A 21,404-nucleotide genomic window follows, 5' to 3' on the forward strand; every position below is an offset into this window, starting at 1 on the left:
TCAGAGACACCACCTTGTGGAGTTGGAATGTTGTCATGAAGGATACAGTGTGTGTACACATGTATATAGCAAAAGAAATATAAACTAGGCCCTGTGTGAATGTTATCAAACATTCTTTGTTAACAGCATAATGCCCAAGTTTGAAGAATCATGTCTGGTCATTTTAAATTATAAGGGACAAGTTTAGTTAAGTAGAGACATTTTTTATTCCTTTTCTCTTTATTTGAGGGATATTAATGATCTTAAACCTTGTCTGATTCACAAATACTTTCCAAAAGTTATCCAAGTTAGAGATAACCTAAATCTAATATTTCTAGCAGCTTTCAGAGTATTAATACTGGAATCACTATAAATGAATCTGATTAGCAATATTCAATTAATGTTGGGTCCAGCTGCAGGTGAAAATGAGTGTATATGGGTAGGTTTCATATAGGTAGGTTTTCATATGGGCAGGTTTCCCTTGTTGGTACACACACACACACACACACACACACCATAAAACACATATACATATATGATGCGCATACATACTAAAAATGCTATTTGTAACAATTATGCTATAACATGCAAGAAAACCTGCCCATAGGAAAACAATAGATATGTAGCTTTTACATGTAGTCCAAAGTCAGTACAACAAAAACCACCATGGCCAATAGCTAGCTTATTTTAAGCAATATTATCTAAAATAGATTAAAATGAAATAGAACTTTAGATAGTCTCTTTAAATCCCCTATAACAAATTCTATGCTATTAATGCTGCTATTATTCCTTGAATGGTTCCTTCTTTACTGCCTCTCCTGTCCTCCACAGCCCCATGGAATGACTCTTTCCAACTTGCTCTTTATACTCCTTGTTGACTTCTCTGTCAGGTCAGCAGCCTGCTGTTTCCATGCCCATATTCAATTTTGCCTCTGCACCTTTGCTCACCGAGTCCCAAGGTAAACCAAAATTAAAACCATGAGTTAGCTAACTTGTGATCAGCATCTTCACAGACATCACATGGTCTCTTAAAAAGATTTGTATTATTTTATTAGCCATCTTCAGAAAAAGTCTACACTATGCCTCTGAGAATATATGTTCTTCCTTTGAAAGTCAGAAAAATCACATTTTAAAATAAACTGGCTTGTTCATCTTAGCTCCTTAAAATACTGATACTACAGTTATAGTTATTATTTTAATCCAATAAATATTTATTATCTGCCTAGCATGTGCATAGCATGGTACTATATGCTTGTCAAAGTATTTTAAATGAGATGTTTTCCACATAATAACTTTCTAAACTCTCAAAATCTGAATTTAATCTCTAGCATTCAAAATTGTCTCTGAGTAACTAAGGATGACATGGTTTAAGATAAACTGCCTCTCTATTACAAAGGCCTCATACAAAGGTTTAGCATCTGGATCTGAAAATTTGTTGAGCTCCTATCTCTGGAAGTTGGCTTTTCTCCTCTTCCACAAGAAGCAAATAATTTGTGCTTACATTGTGAAAGTTTAGGGTCCACAAAACTAGCTGCTTATATTTGTTTCCCATTCAGTAATATTAGTATCATACTTTTTTAAGTTAAGAAAGTAACCTGTTTTAATTTTTGTTTAGAGATTCATGTTTCTAAATACTTAATGATAAGCATCTGTCACTTACTGAGTGTCAATTTGCTGGACACTTTCCTAGGAGCGTTTGCAATGTTATTTCTGTTTGCTGTGATTAATGCTTCAGTAGGAGGTAATGTTCTAACTCACTAAAGTCTTCCCTGAAAAAACTCAGACAAACCTCTGTTATCTACAAACTGTTTATCATGTGTGGACCATTATCCATTTTCAGCTTTCCTGTTTTTTTTCTGGTGTCTTTCTCATGAAGTGAGCTAATTTTCCATGATAAATTACCCAGGGTAATTTCACAGTGATGTACACACATAGCAAATCTCAGTATCACCCCTGCTCTGACCTTCTTTGTAAATCTGTAAATGCAAAATGATTCCAATTAAATCTCAGTTTAGGGTGAAATATCTTTTTTTTCTGTATCTTATCAAAACAATTACATAATATTCTGTTGACAGGAGATATTTTTCAAAAATTAATATATTTTCCAAGCGTTTTAATGTCCCTACTTAACCTAGTGGTTAAAAATTATTTTCTTCCTGCAGCTTAGTCAGAATTTATAACTCTGACAGAAAAGGATAACAAGTTCCTATTCTCACCAAACACTTTTTCACTACCAAAATGGTTATGTGACAGAATTCACTGATGAAAACATACTGCTTAAGTTCAGAGCACTTTGTAAGTTCTTTGGAGGCTGAAAAGTTTCTCCAGTAAACACCATAGTTCTTTCTTTCATTTGTTACATTAAACAATGAAAATATTTTAAGTTGATTTGAGAGAGAGGGGGAAGAGAAGGAGAAAGAGAGGGAAAGAAATACTGATATGAGAAACATCAGTCGCTTCTTGCACATGCCCCTGAATCTGCAACTCAGGTTTGTAACCTGACTGGGAATCGAACCAGCAACCTTTCAGTTTGCAAGATGACACCCAACCAACTGAACCACACCTGACAGACTAAAACAATTCTTTTAAAATATAAATATAATTTACAAATGAATGATGTCAGTGAGGGGTTTTTTATTTTTACCCTATAACAAAATTTTGTCTTTATCTGATCGAACCAATGATTAGAGATCTAGAGAGGCTCTGATATCATGGATAGGTATGGAAGTTGGAAGACTGATACTTTTATGATGAATACAGTGTTGGTATTTAACATGCTGAACTGCTTGAGTACGTAGGGAGTTCTCAGTTGTGTCCCCAGGGACCCTGAAGTTCTGCAGACATATTTCACAAATATAAAAAAAAGCTAGGACCATGTGTGATGTATGAAACACTGTTCACCTAGAGTAGTTCTGCTTTTATTTTGTATCTTGGGACTCTGCCTTCAATTTCACTTAAAGAAAATGTTTTGTTTTGTTTTAATATTTTTAAAAAAATATTTGAAAATCATTGCTTCCTCACTGCACATTCCTTTGGAAGCTCAGCCATTGGAAGAGATGCATGATGATTTCAATGTGCTATGACATTCTAACATTAAACATTTAAATATATAAAAATGTAGGTGGACTCGATGTGGAAAATACATTCAGAAATTCAGAAAAAACTTCCCCCTTTTAAGTTTGTCTTGTAAAATAGTGATTCAGTAGTGTGATTATTTGGTGGAAGGCTTCATTAATTACCACATACATCATTCCTTTGAAAATGGCATGGCTACATATGTGACAGTGAGCTAAGAGTTCACTAGGAATATCAAGAATACCATAGGCTTCCTTCTTTCAGTGTTCCTAAGGCTACTATCAATTAGCTTAAAAAACAGGAAAGAAAATAATAAGTGGCAGAAGGTATATATAAACACAACACAGGGTTATAGAAAGGGAAGTGGTCACACTGTCAAGAAGTGGGATGCTTTAAGTGAAAGGTGGGATCTGAACTGTTCTTGAGGATGGATAGAATTCTGAAGTGCTCTCTGCCACAGAAATATGGCAGAGAGCACTCCTGACCTGGGTACAGGATGACCAAAGACATCAGCAGGTTGGAAAACCAGGATCTAGTTATGAAGAGAGCAGTAGGTCAAACTTAGTTGGAGCAGGGGTGTCAGGGAACAGTAACAAAAGGAAGAAAGGACTGGCGGATCAGACTGGAGTAGAAGGATTTGACTGTAAAATCAAAGGGGTGGCATTTAATCCATATGACAGGGGAAGGAAAATGCAAATCTAAGTATCTGCAATCTCCCCTGTCTCCTATTGACTGCTCAGTTCTGTGCCTGGGCCTGTGAGGTGATAAGAGGATGCTGGGTGGGAAGGAAAACTGGAAGGAACTCTGATGACTTACAAGATAATGAAATAGTCAAAGATATCAAGGAGAAGATGGATGGAAATACAGAGGGGGAAAGGCTGAGGATGAAAAAACAACTTTCCAGAGTTGTTTTCAAAGAGGGGATCAAAAGAGGTGTGGGAGAATCTTCTATAACTAGGAATTTTTGGAAGTTTTGCTGTATCATGTGCTGTGGAACTCCCTCATCTATTCCTGAAGGAAACTTCAATACAGTCAAACTGCTTTTCAGGGCTTTCTGGAGGCAGATCTGTGTTTTGGCTGTGCTGAGATGGGTATGAAGGTCAAGGAGAGAGGGCTCAGTTTTACTATCTGTATGGAGCATGGATTTTCCCCAGTGTGTTCAGGGGCTTTGGGGCAGTGGTGCTGGTGGTGATAGTAGACATGAAGGGGTGAGAACAGGGGATCTTCACATCTGCATTCTTAACCTCTACATCTACCACATCCAAATCTGTTTTACATATTGTGATTCTTTGTAAGAGTTCCACTGGAAAAGGTGATAAATGTAGTTTTAAAAAGAGGGTGAAAACCACTGTGGTATAGGCAGTGAGGTACCCTCGAAGGATCATGAGCTGAGAAATGTACTATTAATGTAAAGTAGGCTCAGAGAACTTAAATGACTTGCTGAAGGCTGCATGGTTAGTACATACAGAGATAGAACTAAAACCCATTTTTACCGAACCACTCCCTTACCACCAGCCAATCAAGGATTTTTTCTTTTCAAACTATTAAGATTTAAGATATTTTGAGCCCATCTATTCTTAGACATAGTTTTTACAAACAGCAATATTCCTGGCTTCTTAATTTGAGATTTGATGTCCAGTAATTCTTGTCCCCGCTGCAGATGAAAAGGGGCCACATACTGAACCTGACAAGCTCAGGGTAGGCCTAGGTAGTTAGGCCTTGTTAACTCAGAGACCTAAAGTAACCACAGAGGATGACCTGAAATTAGAACTTATTAACTAAAAGTAGTTTATGGCAGATAGTCATGTCCTAGTCTAGAATCTTCCCTAACAGAAGTCAATCTTTCCCTTAATTGAGCCTGTCTACTGTTTTTTTGTTTGTTTATTTGTTTGTTTGTTTGCATCTACAATAACATACCTGTGGAATGTCAAATTTCCTTTTTTCAGAAACCTCAAAGCACAGGCACTGCACCAGAAGGAGGCCACAAATCCCTTCAGGTTATTGTTATCATGTTAATTGTTGACTATTAACTATCCTCATCCCAGCTATGTAAAAGAAGTATATGTCCATCACTTTACTTTTGATCCAATCCCAGAAGTTTCCTGGTTAGCTTTCTCCCACCTCCCTAATCTATCACTAATGGATTTCATGTAATCCACTTACCTCTTCTCTTTTCATTGTAATGTATAAAATAAGGTGCAAACACCATTTTCTGGAGCATTTTATTAATCCTTTTGAGATTTTACTTCCCAGCAATTGTCCTCAGTTTGACTCAAATAAAGTCATAAAATCATAAAAATTCTCACAGGTTTGAACGTTTCTTACATTGACACCCCTGATGCCACCCAGGTGCGCCTGTTGGCCTCCGGCCACGTATGCATACGGTGGGAATATATAAAGAACTTTTGCCTCAGAAGATAATGGATTGCCATTACGTTCTAAGCCTGTTGCTGGCACCTACTTTCTGTTTCCCCTTACACGAACAGACATGGCGATGGAACAAAGGTTAAAATATGATGACTCAAGCTATCAATGTACTAGGAGAAAACAGGAAGCAAATTATAATCTCAAAGTAGTAACAAAGGTCTTCTTAAGTGTGACACAAAATCCTTAAGCTGTAAAAGCAACATGCACAAAAAAAATGTCCACATGGAGCAAAAGAAAAAAACCACCAAAAAACAAACAAAAAAACCCAAACAAACCTCAAATGAAATCCAACAAACTGAGAGAAAGACTTTTGCAATGCATATTATACACAAAGGACTACTTTCTACATGTATAAAGAATTTCAGCCCTGGCTGGCATAGCTCAGTGGATTGAACGCGGGCTGCAAACCAAAGTGTCACAGGTTCGATTCCCAGTCAGGCCACATACCTGGGTTGCAGGCCTTGACCCCCAGCAACCGCACATTGATGTCTCTTTCTCTCTCTCTCTCCCTCCCTTCCCTCTCTAAAAATAAATAAATAAAATCTTAAAAAAAGAATTTCTATGAATCTATAAGTAAAAGACTACACAATAGAAAAATGGGAAAAAGATATGAATAGAATTCACAAAAAAGGAAGTACAAATGGGTCTTTGTATTAACCATGCTTTAGCTTCTATGAAGTTGGTACTTTACCGTCTGCCCTACATACTTATGCTGGATACACCTAGTTCTGGACAGCCTGATAATAGGCCTGAGTCACCTTGCCTTGGCTTCCTGCTTTCCTCATTGGTCTCCCAACCCCCTCCCTGCTCACTGAGTGGAGTCTTAAACCAGGGGCATGCTTTTCAAATACAAACCAACCAATCTAGAGTTGACACTCTTCAACCATCTCCTTCATAAGGTTCTCTCACTCAGGCCACAATACACTTGACCTAATCACCCCAGTGCCCAGGAAGACCAAATAATTAGGGATATCTTCTACGCCCCAGAGCCAGCTGAAATTATTCAAACTAGCTAGTCCTAGGCCTGCTTACCCTGCTTCACTCATTCCTTCCCAAGGAAACCACAGTAAAGGCTCTTGCCCATAATTTCTCCCTCTCCCTCTGCCTCCCAACTGACCCAGTGCTTCCGCATGTTGACATGTGTTATGCATGCCCCTTTCTTGTAGGAACTGTGAGTAATAAACTATCATTTCAATGCTGATTGTCTCCTGATCTGTTGGTTTTCCTGTACCTCACATTGTCTATTAATACACCATATTTTAAACAGTCTTAAACATATAAAAAGAAGTTCTACTCTACTCATTTTAAGATAAATGTAAATAAAGACTCTGATGAGTGGAGTCTATGTACACTACCATATTATCTGCAAACAATGACAGTTTTGTTTCCCCCTTTCTGATTTGGATGCCTTTTATTTCCTTTTCTTGTCTGATTGCTGTAGCTAAAACTTCCAATACTATACTGAATAGAAGTGGTGAAAGTGGACAACCTTGTCTTGTTCCTGATCTTAGTGGAAAAGAGGATCCAGAGACACATGAAAAGATGTTCAGTATCGCTAGCTATCAGAGAAATGCAAATTAAAACCACAATGAGATACCACTTCACACCAGTCAGAATGACCATCATAAACAAAGCAACAAACAACAAGTCTTGGAGAGGTTGTGGAGAAAAAGGGACCTTAGTGCACTGTTGGTGGGATTGCAGACTGGTACAGCCACTCTGGAAAACAACATGGAATTTTCTAAGAAAGCTAAAAATGGTTCTGCCTTTTGATCCAGCAATTCCACTGGTAGGATTATATCCTAAACCCTGAAACACCAATCCAAAAGAACCTATGCACCCCAATGTTCATAGCAGCACAATTTATAATAGCCAAATGCTGGAAGCAACCTAGGTGCCCATCAGTCAATTAATGGATCAAAAAACTATGATATATTTATACAATGGAATTCTATGCAGCAGAATGAAAGAAGGAGCTCCTACCCTTTGCCACAGCATGGATGGACCTGGAAGCATTATGCTAAGTGAAATAAGCTGGGTGGTGAAAGACAAATACCATATGATCTCACCTTTAACCGGAACCTAAACAACAAAACAAAGAAACAAACAAAATATAATCAAAGACACTGAAATAGAGAACAGGCTGACAGTGACCAGAGGGGAGATGGAAGGGAATTTCAGCGGAAAAGGGGAAGGGTTTACAGGAGCAAGTATAAAGGACACATGGACAAAAACTAGGGGTGAAATAGAAATGGGAGGGAGGTGGGGAGGGCTGGGGGGTGGGCTGGAATGGGAGTAAAAGACAGAAAACTGTACTTGAACAATTAAAATAAAAATTTTAAAAAATAATAAAATAAATAAAACCTTTTAAAACAAGACTCTGATGATATATATTTTCCCCCATCATAGTGACAAAGATCAAAAAGTTAGATAGCACAGTGTTAGTATGAGTAAAGAGACATTCATTTATTGTTGATGAGAACATAAGTTATTATAACCTCTATGGAGAGCACCTTGGCAATAAAATCAAAATGTCAAAATGCATGAACTCATGCTACAATGATTCCACTTCTGGGTATATATTCAAAATAATTGAAAGTAGGATCTCAAAGAGATATTTGTACACCATGTTCATAGCAGCATTATTTATAACAGCCAAGCATCCATTGACAAATGAATGGATAAACAAAATGTGGTACATACATCTAAAGGAATATTATTCAGCCCTGAAAAGTAAGGAAATACTGTTACATGCTACAACATGTAGGGACCTTGAAGATGTTTTGCTAAGTAAAATAAACCAGTTACAACAAGAAAGATACTCTAATATTCCACTTATATGATGTATCTAGAGTAAATTCATAGAAACAGAAAGCAGAATGGTGTTTGTCAGAGGCTGGGAGGAGGAGGGAAATGGGGAGTTGTTTAATGAGAACAGAGATTCAGTTTTGCACCATGAGAGGTTCTGGGTGTTGGTGCACAATAATGTAAATATACCTAATACCACTGAACTGTACACTTAAAAATAGTTAAGATGGTATATTTTAGAATATGTGTATTTTCCATAATTAAAGTGTTTTTTAAGTGAGCAAACCCATTGATCACAATCCCACTATTAGGAATTTGTCCTTTCATTATGATTATTCCAGTGTGAGGTGATGCCTGTATAAGGTTATTGATTCTCATTGTCAGAACAGCAGAAGATTGAAAGTGACCTAAATGTTTTATAGTAGAAAATCGATTAAAGTATGCTCCACTCATGCATTGCAATACTACATACGAGCATTAAAATATAAAAATTGCATATCAGTGTGAAAAAAAGCAAGTGTGTATATTAAACTACCACTTGCACATTGTGCATTGGTTTCTCTAAGGCTACATAAGAGACTCAATGGTTGCCTCTGGGCAAGGGGACTGTGGATTTTGGTATGGGGTAGGAAGCTGACTTACTTTTTATACTGTACTCTTTTGAATTTTGAACTATGGCATATTTTATGTATTAAAAGTAGTTGAAAAGAAAAAACTAACCTTGTAGCTGAAAAAAATATTACCTGGCTCTCTAATACTGTTCATTAACTTGCTAGTATGGCTTGTATCTCACTACATGACCCCTGAGACCCTGATCTTGCTTGCCTATTGAAAACTATAATGATTGCCTTATTTTCGCTGAATTTCCTGTGTTCACTACTGCTGACTCATTTATTGACATTACCTGTAAATCCAGTTACTGGATAGCCAAATTCCCAATCCTACTTCCTTCTGCTTTATTCCCCAAAGAATCTACCCAATGGACAAGAGTACCCTCTCCCCATCCACCTAGGTATAATAAATTTTAATTGAAAAAAGGCAGCATTTGTTTTAATCCTTAAGCTTCCATCTTTAATAACTGATATATTCCACACGAGGATGTTTTGGTCAGCAAGGAACTGTGAATTCCTATCACTCAGTGACTTTGTAACTGTTGTAATGTAGAACAGCAGATTACTGTCTGTGTGGGTCTCACTATATTGATAGTAATGCTGTGGGCTAGAAATGCCTGGGGGCATTTACCAGGTACTTGCTAAACATCCTGCAGATATCTCCCCTTTATAAACCAGTGTTACAACTGACTCTTGTGGTTCTCATTATGATACAAGATGCCCTTCGGCATTAACCATTAGGAAACTTTGTAAAAAAAAAAAAAGTATATTACTTACAAGGCATGCCAGGGAGCACAGAGTGAGGTCATGGAGTGGAGGGGCAGAGAGGGAGATGAAGAGGGAGGGAGGGGGACAGAAGGGGAGAGAGAAACATACAGGCAACCGTCAATTCTTCTCTGTCCCTGATTTTCAACACTCTTCTGACTCCCACTTGCTACTAATTATAGCCCGTTCAGATAGCAAAGTTTTTCTGACAATACCACAGATTACCAGCCAAACTCAATCTTGATGTTTTTTTTTCTTTTTTTAAATTTTGAATGTGCCAAGTGTAAAGATAACCTGGGTCCTTCTTTTGTCTTACCCTGAATTCTTTTGCAGTGTACAAAAGAGTTTGGACTAGATTTTACTGATTGGATTTAAGGGTATTAATCTACTTTGCAAAAGGAATATGGCTGTATTCTTGTAATTCTAATATAAATCTTTAATCTTTGCAAATAGATATGAAGCATGCCAATACTACAAACATTTAAGTGCATTCCTGGCATGTTCCATAGGTTTCTTCCATACTGGAAAATTTTTTATATTTCCACCTAACCATCAGAGTTAAAAACTAAAACAAAACAAAAATCTTTATGAGAAAATGAAACTTATCTGTATGTTAATAAATTATCTGCCTGTTTAAAGTTTCTTGACAGTCAAACAAAATTCTTGCAAGGCTATCTGGACGGACGTGTGAAGGAAAAGTAAAAACATGCCAACAACAGCAAGACTTGTAGAAAGATTTTAAAAAGAAATTTAGTCCTTTTTAATGCATATCCTCTAAGTGCAGATGTTAGCAAGGTGTGAAAACTAAGAGCAGAATTGGGAGCCTAAGGAGAAATATTTAAATAGAGCATTACATTGTTACCATTATTTTTCTTTTAATATACAATTTACTTCAAAATGTAAATTTGTAAAATCCCAAAATAGCAGTGTTTAGATGTGTGCATGTCAAGTGAATAACGTCAGGTGAAATGTGTGCTGAGATAAAAACAGAAGCCTGAGTTCCAAGCCTGTCTCTGCAAGTGTCCCACTGGATGGCCTAGAGGAAGTCTCAGTTTTTTTAGAACCTTTAAGATGAAAATAATGACATCTTAAATCTCCCTTTCTTATGGCAGTAATTTTCAACTTTTTTTCATCTCATGGCACACATAAACTAATTACTAAAATTCTGCAGCATACCAAAAAGTGTATTTTTTGCCAATAGGTATAATTTTTATTCATGCACACCAGATGGCTATTGTGGTGTTGGCTGTTGTCATTTTTTTATTTGACAACCTAAGGGGAAAAGAGGTCAGTGCCCCTGACTAAACAGTCAGGTATGGCATGTCTTGAAAATTCGTGTAGCACACCATGCCTGCTGTGGCACACCAGTTGAAACTCCCTGCCTCACGGAATAATTGTGAAAATTAAATTACATACTGGAAACTGCATTGACTGTATGCTCATTAAGGATGGGGATTTTATATTTTCATCTTTGTTATCAGTTGCTTAATTAACTCATGTATGAAAGAAATAGAAAACTTTTTAATTATTGAAAAAGCACTTTAAATTTCATTGTGAATTATCTCAAGAAACTCACTAGTAACTCTATAGAAGGTCCAACCGAGAAAATACAGAAAGCCCTAATAGCATCAGAAAATCAATCTTTTCAGTAGTTAATCTAAAATTTTTATTAAAAATTATCCAAGTGTATTTAATCTGTTGTTAGCCTTAAAAGAACAAAATGTATTAAAAAAGTATATTTTGAACATGTGAACATCCTAGCAACCAAGATAATTTTAAAAGTAGGGAAGTAGTAAAGGGTGGCAACATCTTTTTAATAAATACACAGTGGTAGACTGTGCTTTTAAGTATACATAAGAAACTATAGGGAACCTATCTGCATGGGATGGTGAATGTAGCACAGTCCCTGAATCAGAAAAACCAGTGGGAAGTGAGTCAGCACACAGGACCCGAACCTATAGATCGGTTTTCTTGTGGGGAATCAGGCCTGCATTGTACCTAGGCTGTTTTGAGGCTTGCTTTTGCTAAAACTCTCACCCTGAATTGAGACAGCAAATGTTTACTGTGTATCTTTAAATTCCTAAAATCTGTGCTAAACCTCCCAAGTATGGAGTGTAACCAGTTCAACACTTTTCCTCTTGCATTTGCAAATATCCTTTCTCTTTGAAGTAATTAGCAACATTCTTTCCTTTTTTATCTGTAAAACTAATCACCTAAGCGAACCTGTGCATTGTAAATGAGGAGCATCCTCCACGTAATGTACCCAGAGAAGCAATAAAAAGCTTGCAAGCAGGGGTCGAGGCCCTCTCTTTCACTTAGAGAGCAACCATGCCATCCCTTTTTCTCCACGGGACTTTCATAGTCCAAGTGAATTTGTTCATCACAGCTACAACACATGGACCCCACCAGCCTCAGTCTGCTTCAAGAAACAATATGCAGTCTTTTCAGAACCCAATCTGGATACTATCAAGAACCTGTTATGACTGTATCTTCAGGCCAGGGACTTCTATGGTAAAGGTGAGATCCACATAATAAACATTTTCCTCAGACCTTTTTCTTCTGGATTCTCTGTCACTTACAGTACCATGATCCAGCCACTTCATAAAGTTAGAAATCCAAGCACCAATTTAGACTCTTTTGTCTACCTCACTGCCACCCCCTCCATTAATTCAGATACTAAGTTCAACATTTTATACTTCCACAATAACTCTCTGGTGTGTATTTTATACTTCCACAATAACTCTCTGGTGTGTATTTTATACTTCCACAATAACTTTCTGATGTGTATTTTATACTTTTTTCCATTGCCAACCCTTGGTTCAATCTCTCTTCATATCGTAACACAATCACTGAAATACCATTCTGATTGGTGATATGGTGGGAATGGAAAGGAGACAAATTTAATAGATATCTAAGAGAGAGCCAACTGACAATGCCTGAGGAGAACTTGGCTTCCGAGGGGAACAAGGAGTTTAGTTTTGAGCATGGTTAGTAACTTGGCGGTCATCCAGGTGAAGCTATCCCAAGTATGTACATGCTTGGGTGTGGACAAAGCTTAAGGATAAAAAGTAGGTTCACAGGGGACTCCGTGGATATGGATGAACTATCCCCTCTCATGTCTTACTGCCTCCAAAAGGCTTTTTCCAGATTATCTCTTCCCACAGTGAACAGATAGATTCAAGATGTATTTAAAAGAGATATTTAACTCTCAAACTGACAAAGACAACACAGGAGGAGACTTAGAATTGAGAAAAAAATGATGAATTCAGTTCTGAACATGTTGGTTACAGCTGTATGTAAAAATCCACCAAGCCGTACACTTGATATTTCTGAATTTTACTGTATATATAATGCCATAAAAATTTTTAATGAAAATAAAATAGAACAGGATCGAATTTCCAATGGTATAAGAAAAGTCTGTGGCATATCAAGCAGCAATGGCAGAGTTGGGAACCAGGTGTCCAGCATTAACTCACAGTCCATTGATGGAAATTACGTGGCTTAGTTCTGAAGCATTACCTTGAATATGTATCCCAAAGCATTAATTAACACAGTGTAGTTCTTCCCTGTTAGGTCTTGCTGTTTAATGTGATCATAATGTCAGTGGAGAATCCTAAATTCTACAGGAAATATTTTGTGATGAGGTGATATTCAAAAAATATTTGTTAATGACCCTAGTACCAAATGACAGGTATAGTCTACAAACACTGTAACAGTTGAGAGGTCAGACAAACCACTGTGAGCTAAATGCTCAGGCAAAATTTCTCAGAGGACCTGGAAATTGAGCCAGACTCTAAAAGGTTAGGAACTGATGCAGGGTTTGCAAAGTGTGGCCTATACAAGTACTCTATCTGATTTTTTAAGTCTGAATGGCACAGTCTTTCAAGAGGCAATGAAATTAGGAGGATTTGTGGATATTCATGACCTTGCATTATGCTTTGCAAATATGTGCCAGTTTCCTAGGCATCTGAATATGAGAGAATTGCTAAGGGAGCAACACAGACAGAAGATCATGAGGATCTAAGTGAATTATTAGATTGCAAAAATAGGTTGGGCACAAATTGCAAAGTGAAATGAATGCCATACCAAACACATCCTGTAGGTAATATTAGATGAGAGTGTGACATCCATGTTTTGCAATTCAGTAGTGCTGGACCAATTGTGTGACTAACATTAACAACAATCACTGCCATAAGCAGTTTCTGGTTCTTTCAATGTGATGCCAAACACCTGGACCCTTGGAAATAGATTCTGACTATTTTCTTTCAGTTACTATTTAAATCCTTGCTATTAGGCAGACACAGCTTCTATTTATAAAACTGAAGGGGGATAGCTTTTACAAAATTTTTGTACAAAGCCAAAATTTTTTGTAAGCCTTAAAAATTTTACAAGAATGTTAAAAGAATTAGAAAATAAACTTACAGGTGCCAATAGGAACAGTTTCACTGCTATGTACTATGAAACTAAAGTTGTTTGAAACCAATAATTCATTCTTTAAGATTTTGCTGGCTTGAGGAACAGTTCACATGCAGTAAAATTACTGATTGTAATTATCGATATAATTTTACACAGTAATTTTACACTAATCAAAAGGGTAGGTAAGATAGTCCTTTGATGCTATAACCTAAGGTATCCACTTCATCAGGGGCTGGGCATGCCTAAGCATTAATAACTCTGATTCGTGCATACATGTGTATTGAGAGAACCTTGAAATACTTAATAAATTGTTACATGGAAGATCAATATGCAGGGGATATCCTAAGTTATCCTTTGACTTGACAATGCAAACTTTTCATGCTTCTTAATCTGTGAAAATATTGGACTGAATTCTTTATTGTTAGTATAATCTTTGGTAGAAATAAACTCTACTTTAGCTTTATTTTATTTTATTTTTTAAAATATTTTATTTATTTATTTTTAGAGAGGGAAGGGAGGGAGATAGAGAGAGAGAGAGAAACATCAATGTGAGGTTGCTGGGGGTTACGGCCTGCAACCCAGACATGTACCCTGGCTGGGAATTGAACCTGGGACACTTTGGTTCCCAGCCCGCGCTCAATTCACTGAGCTACACCAGCCAGGGCTATTTTTTTTATTTAATAGAATTAAGGATAATGGTGTAAAAGTAGAAATGCTATTACAAAGTTGAGCATGTGATGAATTTTGGCAGAAATAGAGAACCCTGCTCACTTAAAAAGTATTAAGACTAGAGATATGAACTCGAGGGGTTTTTTTTATATAGTTTAACTTGAATAGATTTACTGCGTAAATTTTACAACAGTTTAAAATTTTCTCCAGATAAAAATGACTAAGTGTTAAGTTCTAAAATTTGTAACATTAATTATGTATTATATTTCTTTACTTTTTTTATTTCAATCATTGTTCCAATACAGTTTTCTCCTTTTTACTCCCAATCCAGTCCCCCCTCCCACGCCTCCCCACCTCCCTTCCATTACCACCCTCCCCTTAGTTTATGGACATGTGTCCTTTAAGTTTGTTCCTGTGAACCCTTCCCACTGTCCCCTTAAATTCCCTCTTCTCTCTTCTGTGGGCACTGTCAGCCTGGCCTCTATTTCAGTGTCTTTGGTTATATTTTGCTTGTTTTTTGTTTTGTTATTTAGGTTCCTGTTAAAGGTGAGATCATATGGTATTTGTCTTTCACTGCCTGGCTTGTTTCGCTAAGCATAATGTTTTCCAGCTCCATCCACTCTGTTGCAAAGGGTAGGAGCTCCTTCTTTCTTTCTGCTGCATAGAATTCCATTGTGTAAATGTACCATAGTTTTTTGATCCATTCATTTACTGATGGGCATCTTGGTTGCTTCCAGCATCTAGCTATTGTAAATTGTGCTGCTATGAACATTGGGATGCATAGGTTCTTTTGAATTGGTGTTTTAGTATTCTTAGGATAGAGTCCCAGCAGTGGAATTGCCGGGTCAAAAGGCAGATCCATTTTTAGTTTTCTGAGGAAGTTCTATACTGCTTTCCATAGTGGTTGTACCAGTCTGCAGTCCCACCAACAGTGCACTAGGGATCCCTTTTCTCCACAAACTCTCCAACACTTGTTGTTGGTTGCTTTGTTTATGATGGCCATTCTGTCTGGTGTGAAGTGGTATCTCATTGTGGTTTTAATTTGCATCTCTCTGATAGCTAGCGATATTGAATATCGTTTCATGTGTCTTTGGATTTTCTGTATGTCCTCCTTGGAGAAGTGTCTGTTCAAGTCCTTTACCCACCTTTTAATTGGATTCCTTTCTTCTTAGAGTGCAGTCTTGTAAGTTCTTTATATATTTTGGAGATTAAACCCTTGTCTGAGGTATCATTGGCAAATATATTTTCCCATACAGTTGGTTCTCTTTTAATTTTGATACTGCTTTCTTTAGCTGTGCAGAAGCTTTTAATTTTGATGAGGTCCCATTTGTTTATTCTTTCCTTTATGTCCCTTGCTCTAGGGGACACGTCAGTAAAAAAGTTTGTTCGTGAAATATCTGAGACTTTCCTACCTACGTTCTCCTCTAGGACTTTAATGGTGTCACGTTTTATATTTAAGTCTTTTATCCACCTTGAATTTATTTTTGTATATGGTGTAAGTTGGTGCTCAAGTTTCATTTTTTTGCACGTGGCTGTCCAGTTCTCCCAACACCATTTGTTGAAGAGGCTATTTTTACTCCATTTTATGTTGCTGCCTCCTTTGTCAAATATTAATTGACCGTAGAGACTTGGGCTTATTTCTGGGCTCTCTGTTCTGTTCCATTGGTCCATGTGCCTGTTTTAATGCCAGTACCACGCTGTTTTGATTACAGTGGCCTTGTAATAGAGTTTAGTGTCGGGTATTGTGATCCCTCCTACTTTACTCTTCTTTCTCAAAATTGCAGCAGCTATTCGGGGTCATTTATGGTTCCATATAAATTTTTGAAGTGTTTGTTCTATGTCTGTGAAATATGCCATTGGTCTTTAATAGGAATTGTATTGAATGTGTAAATTGCTTTGGGTAGTATGGACATTTTGATGATATTAATTCTTCCAATCTGTGAACACGGTATATGTTTCCATTTGTTTGTGTCTTCCTTGATTCTTTCTTCAGTGTTGTGTAGTTTTCTGAATACAGGTCTTTTACCTCTTTGGTTAGGTTTATTCCTAGATATTTTATTTTTCTTTTTGCTATTTCAAATGGGATTTTTTCCTTGATCTCTGCTTCTGCTGTTTCATTGTTGGTGTACAGAAATGCCTTTGATTTCTGGATACTGACTTTGTATCCTGTTTTTGTCAAATTCATTTATTAGGTCAAGCAGTTTTTTAGTAGAGTCTATAGGATTTTCTATGTATACTATCATGTCATCTGCACACAGTGACAGTTTTGTTTCCTCCTTTCTGATTTGGATGCCTTTTATTTCTTTTTTTTGTCTGATTGCTGTGGCTAAAACTTCCAGTACTATATTGAATAGAAGTGGTGAAAGTGGACATCCTTGTCCTGGTCCTGATCTTAGTGGAAAAGATTTTAATTTTTGCCCATTGAGTATGATGTTGGCTGTAGGTTTCTCATATATGGCCTTTATTATGTTGAGGAATGCTCCCTGTATTCCCACTTTGCCAAGTGTTTTTATCATGAATGGGTGCTGTACCTTATCAAATGCTTTTTCTGCATCAATTGATATGATCATGTGGTTTTTGTCTTTGCTTTTGTTTATGTGATGTATTACATTTACTGACCTGTGAATATTGAACCATCCTTGCATCCCTGGAATGAAGAACTTGAGGTTTTAAAGATATAAAGTTTGATACAGAAATAGATATAAATTGGTATGAATAAATATAATCATGCTGCTCTGTATGCTGAGAGTACTTAGAAGCAATGACTAACTAGTGGTAATGAATATAACCACTGAATAGGGTTCAATGAATAGGGTTCAAATATCATTCTATACTGAAAGGAATGAGAGATCCTTTGACAAATGGCTGATTCCAGGGTTGGAGAAAAGAAAATATAAGATCAGCCTGGATCATATTCTCATGACAAAAAGTAAAGAAGTGCAAACTGGGACAATTGAAGTATCCAAATGAGTAATGATAGTGATAGATTGTAACCCACTATACAGAGTAAGAACTCATAGTCCACAAAGACAGATTAGATAAATAAATGGATAGACAGACAGACAGACAGCCAGATAAGAGAAAGTACTTCCTTGCAATAGGAAGCCAACTAATAAATGTAGAAGCAATGATGAATTTAGAAAATCACCATTTGACCACCATAAAAACAATAATTGATTTGGGCAAGAATCATCCAGATATATAAAACCAATAGGTAAAAACTTTAGGAGTAATAGAATACATGAATAGTCTCAAGAGTATCTCCCCATAGGTGCTTACTAATTTTAAACAGAAAATAACTTTACCAGGTAGAAACATAGAAGTCATCACCTTAACCAAGTGATCTAAGTTAACAACACATTGACATCATGTGCTCCTGATATTATATATATGTGTATATATAAAAGTTACATACATTATATGTATTATATATTACATATGTATCATATATAAAATAAAATATTGACTAGAGATAGAAACTCATGATTTTAAATATATAAAGATTGATAATATACATGAGAAGAGGGGCCCAAAAAACCCCAGAATTATCTTCTGGAGGGAAGGATCATTGTAGTTCAGGCTTCCTCCATTAGGTAAGTGGTCTAGGAACCCATCTGCATCAGTGTACCCGCTGGCATTGTTGTGAGGGGCTGCTTCACCTTCAGTGAGCTTTTCTGAAGACTCTTTCAACAATGCCCATTTCATGATGGGAGACTTACAAGTGCATCTGCCACTCTGTGCTGATTGTTCCGCAGTTTTTGACCAAAAAATGGCATGACCTCCATGACCCACCCTGTCTATTCACCTGATCTCACTCCAAGCAACTCCACCCTCCCATGAAAAAACTCCTCAAAGGGAAATGTTTTGCCAATGGGAAGAAGTGAAACAAAAAATGGCAGAGGCACTAAAAGACATCAAAACAGATGAGCTCAAAACTGTTTTTTTGAGCAGTGGAAAAAACGTCTCCATAGGTGCATTGTATCAAATGGAGAGTACTCTGAAGGTGGCTGAAGTTTAAACATGTAGGAATAAATACACAATTTTTTATAAATAAATTCTGTTTTTTTTTTGTGTATCCCCCCTTTGTGTGTGCATGTGTATGTGTATACAGTTGTTATGGTAATTGTTTAAAGTATTTACACCAACAAAATATTTGGATGGCACATTTAATTTTGCTTCTTGGTTTTGAATATACTCTATTTTTGCTTTATGACTCTTTCAGCTTATTTTTATTATGACTATTTATTAAATTTTTAGATGTTTTATTCAGTTATATTCATATACAGTTAGTAGTCCATAATGCAAATGTCCTCTAAACCATACCCTAAATTACAGCTTTCAAACACAACACAGTAACAGTTTCATATATGCTCAGTTAATATATTTGAAAAAATCCTCCTATATGAGTATTTCCTAAATGTTCATCCCTTTTAAAAAAAATCAGGCAATGAGAATAAATATATCGTATTCCTCTTTTTGCTTCTCTGCTGAAGGAACCAGCAGGTTTCAATGTTCTATTACAGTAACTACTTTTAGTTAGGTAAACATGTATTCTTTTTAGCATTATAAGTCAAGGTCTTATATCTTCATTTTAAGGAAGTAAATGTAGTATATTCAATAACAAAGTAAATCTCTTTATTTCATTTACCAACACATGGAGTGTACTTAACTGACTGCATATATGCAAATATTTATTATGCTATTAAAGTATCAGAACCTATACTGCTGCATTGGTACAGGATTACACGATAAAGTCTTAGAAGAGAAGGTAGAAACTTTTATTTTAAAGTGCTTCAAACTGTATGTATTGCCTACAGGTTATATGTAATATATTATTTTTATAATGATATTAGCTTCATCTGAATTTTTAAGTAGATGATTCAAGTCTTACTATAGTAATAGATACAGAGAAATAAATATACCTCATTCAGACAAATGAATGCTGGAGTTGTAGATAAATCAACAAACCGCTCATCTTGGATGTTAATTGTGGGCACTGTGGCATAAATAGGATCTTCTTGATCCTTTTCATCCTTCTCTTCCTCTTCTTGTTCTGTGTCTGTGCTGCTGTCTTCCATTTTTAAAAACTCTAAAATAAAATCATTCCATTTAGGCTATTTGGGTTTATCTTTACTTATAAAGTAAAATTAATGGGAAATAATGAAAGCAAGCAAAACTCAACTGGTTTACACTATTCTCCAATGGAACTATAAGTCAGGAAAGTTAGCTATAATCATGTTATTAAAAATCTTGCTTTGATATAAAGGTACTCTCCATTGCTATACTGATATCAGTAATTCTAATTTTAAAAAGTAGATATTGTTGCATTAATTGGAAAAAATACATAGAACTAGAATGTAAGTTCCATGAGGGCAGAAATCTAATTTTGTTTACTAAGCATTGTAGTAAGCACTCAAATATTATTTATTGATTGAATAAATAAATAAATTTTCATCCTTAAAATACAACACAATGCTAATTCAAACTTTTTTTGGGAAAATAAAACCAACACCCTGGATGCCTCATACTGCCTGAGACATGTACCTGTATGGGAGGCCACCAGGCTAGTTGCTCAACCCCCACGCTGCCTGCTGTGGCCACAGCTCAGGCCTACGTTTGTGTGCACTGCCACCTGGCCTCTCTCTGCTGCTCATGTCTATGTTCAGTGGCCCTACCAGACTTCACTTACAAAGCGTAAGTCCAAAAATAAAATTATTAAAAATATCAAGATGGAGACACCACAGCATTAAACTAAGGGCAAGATTGTTCTGAGAGCAGGTTCATATGGGACTGCACAGGTCACGTATCTATGAAGCCAGCCCTGTTTAATGGCCATTGATTTGAATGCATGCAAGTGGACCCAGAGGGCCCCTGTCTGGGCATGCGAGGTCTCTATTGGCTTAATTCAGTGGCATTGGGATGGCTGCCTTTCCAAAAGAGAGCTGGTTAGAGCCTCCATTGCACAAGAGAATGTCAATTTAATCATCTGCTCTTTTCATCTCTGAAATATATGAATCCACATGCAACAGAAGAGCACACCTGCACTCTTCTTTTGCCAAAGAATATAACTCCAACTGTCATAACTTTTTGTTATTCTTTATAAATTAAATTTGTTGGGCTGATATTGGTTAATAACATTATGTAAGTTTCAAGAGTACAATACCATAACACATCATTTGTATATTACACTGAGTGCTTATCATCCAAAGTCTAAGCATTGTAGTAAGCACTCAATTATTATTTATTGACTGAATAAATAAATCTTCATACTTAAATCACGACACAATGGTCATCATGTATTTGACCAACTGTCATAATTACAAGGTCTGGATTTTCTGTTGAACATACATCACGTCTCATGTCTATCTTATCAGATTAGCTGCTCCTTGATCATAGGTATCCTTGTTCTTTTAATATGGAAAGCATATTCTATAATATGAATCCAGAAGACCTGACAGGCTCTGATTTCTGTATTTATTATTCAAGTGGCACAGGCATGTCATTTATTAAGTCTCTTTCTTCCTCCTAAAATGGGAGTAATGATACTAATTTTTCTGCTTCATAAAGAATATATGCCAGAGATTTTCAACCTTTTTCATCTCACGGCACATATAAACTGATTATGAAAATTCTGTGGCACACCAAAAAATATAT

At 36.4% G+C, this 21,404-nt stretch overlaps 1 protein-coding gene across 1 annotated transcript in view; it reads right to left on the minus strand.

Annotated features, from left to right (window-relative positions):
- The window catches only part of CCDC146 (coiled-coil domain containing 146), a 128,765-nt gene extending 108,930 nt beyond the window's left edge, over nt 1–19,835 (minus strand). The window contains exon 1 of the mRNA XM_028525813.2: nt 19,673–19,835. Within this exon, the coding sequence (XP_028381614.1) occupies nt 19,673–19,828 (156 nt within the window). The 5' untranslated portion in view covers nt 19,829–19,835. The remainder of the gene's footprint in view (nt 1–19,672) is intronic.
- Nucleotides 19,836–21,404: the final 1,569 nt, after the last annotated feature.

This window comes from Phyllostomus discolor, chromosome 10 (assembly GCF_004126475.2).
Source record: "Phyllostomus discolor isolate MPI-MPIP mPhyDis1 chromosome 10, mPhyDis1.pri.v3, whole genome shotgun sequence".
In the NCBI taxonomy this organism is placed as follows: Eukaryota; Metazoa; Chordata; class Mammalia; order Chiroptera; family Phyllostomidae; genus Phyllostomus; species Phyllostomus discolor.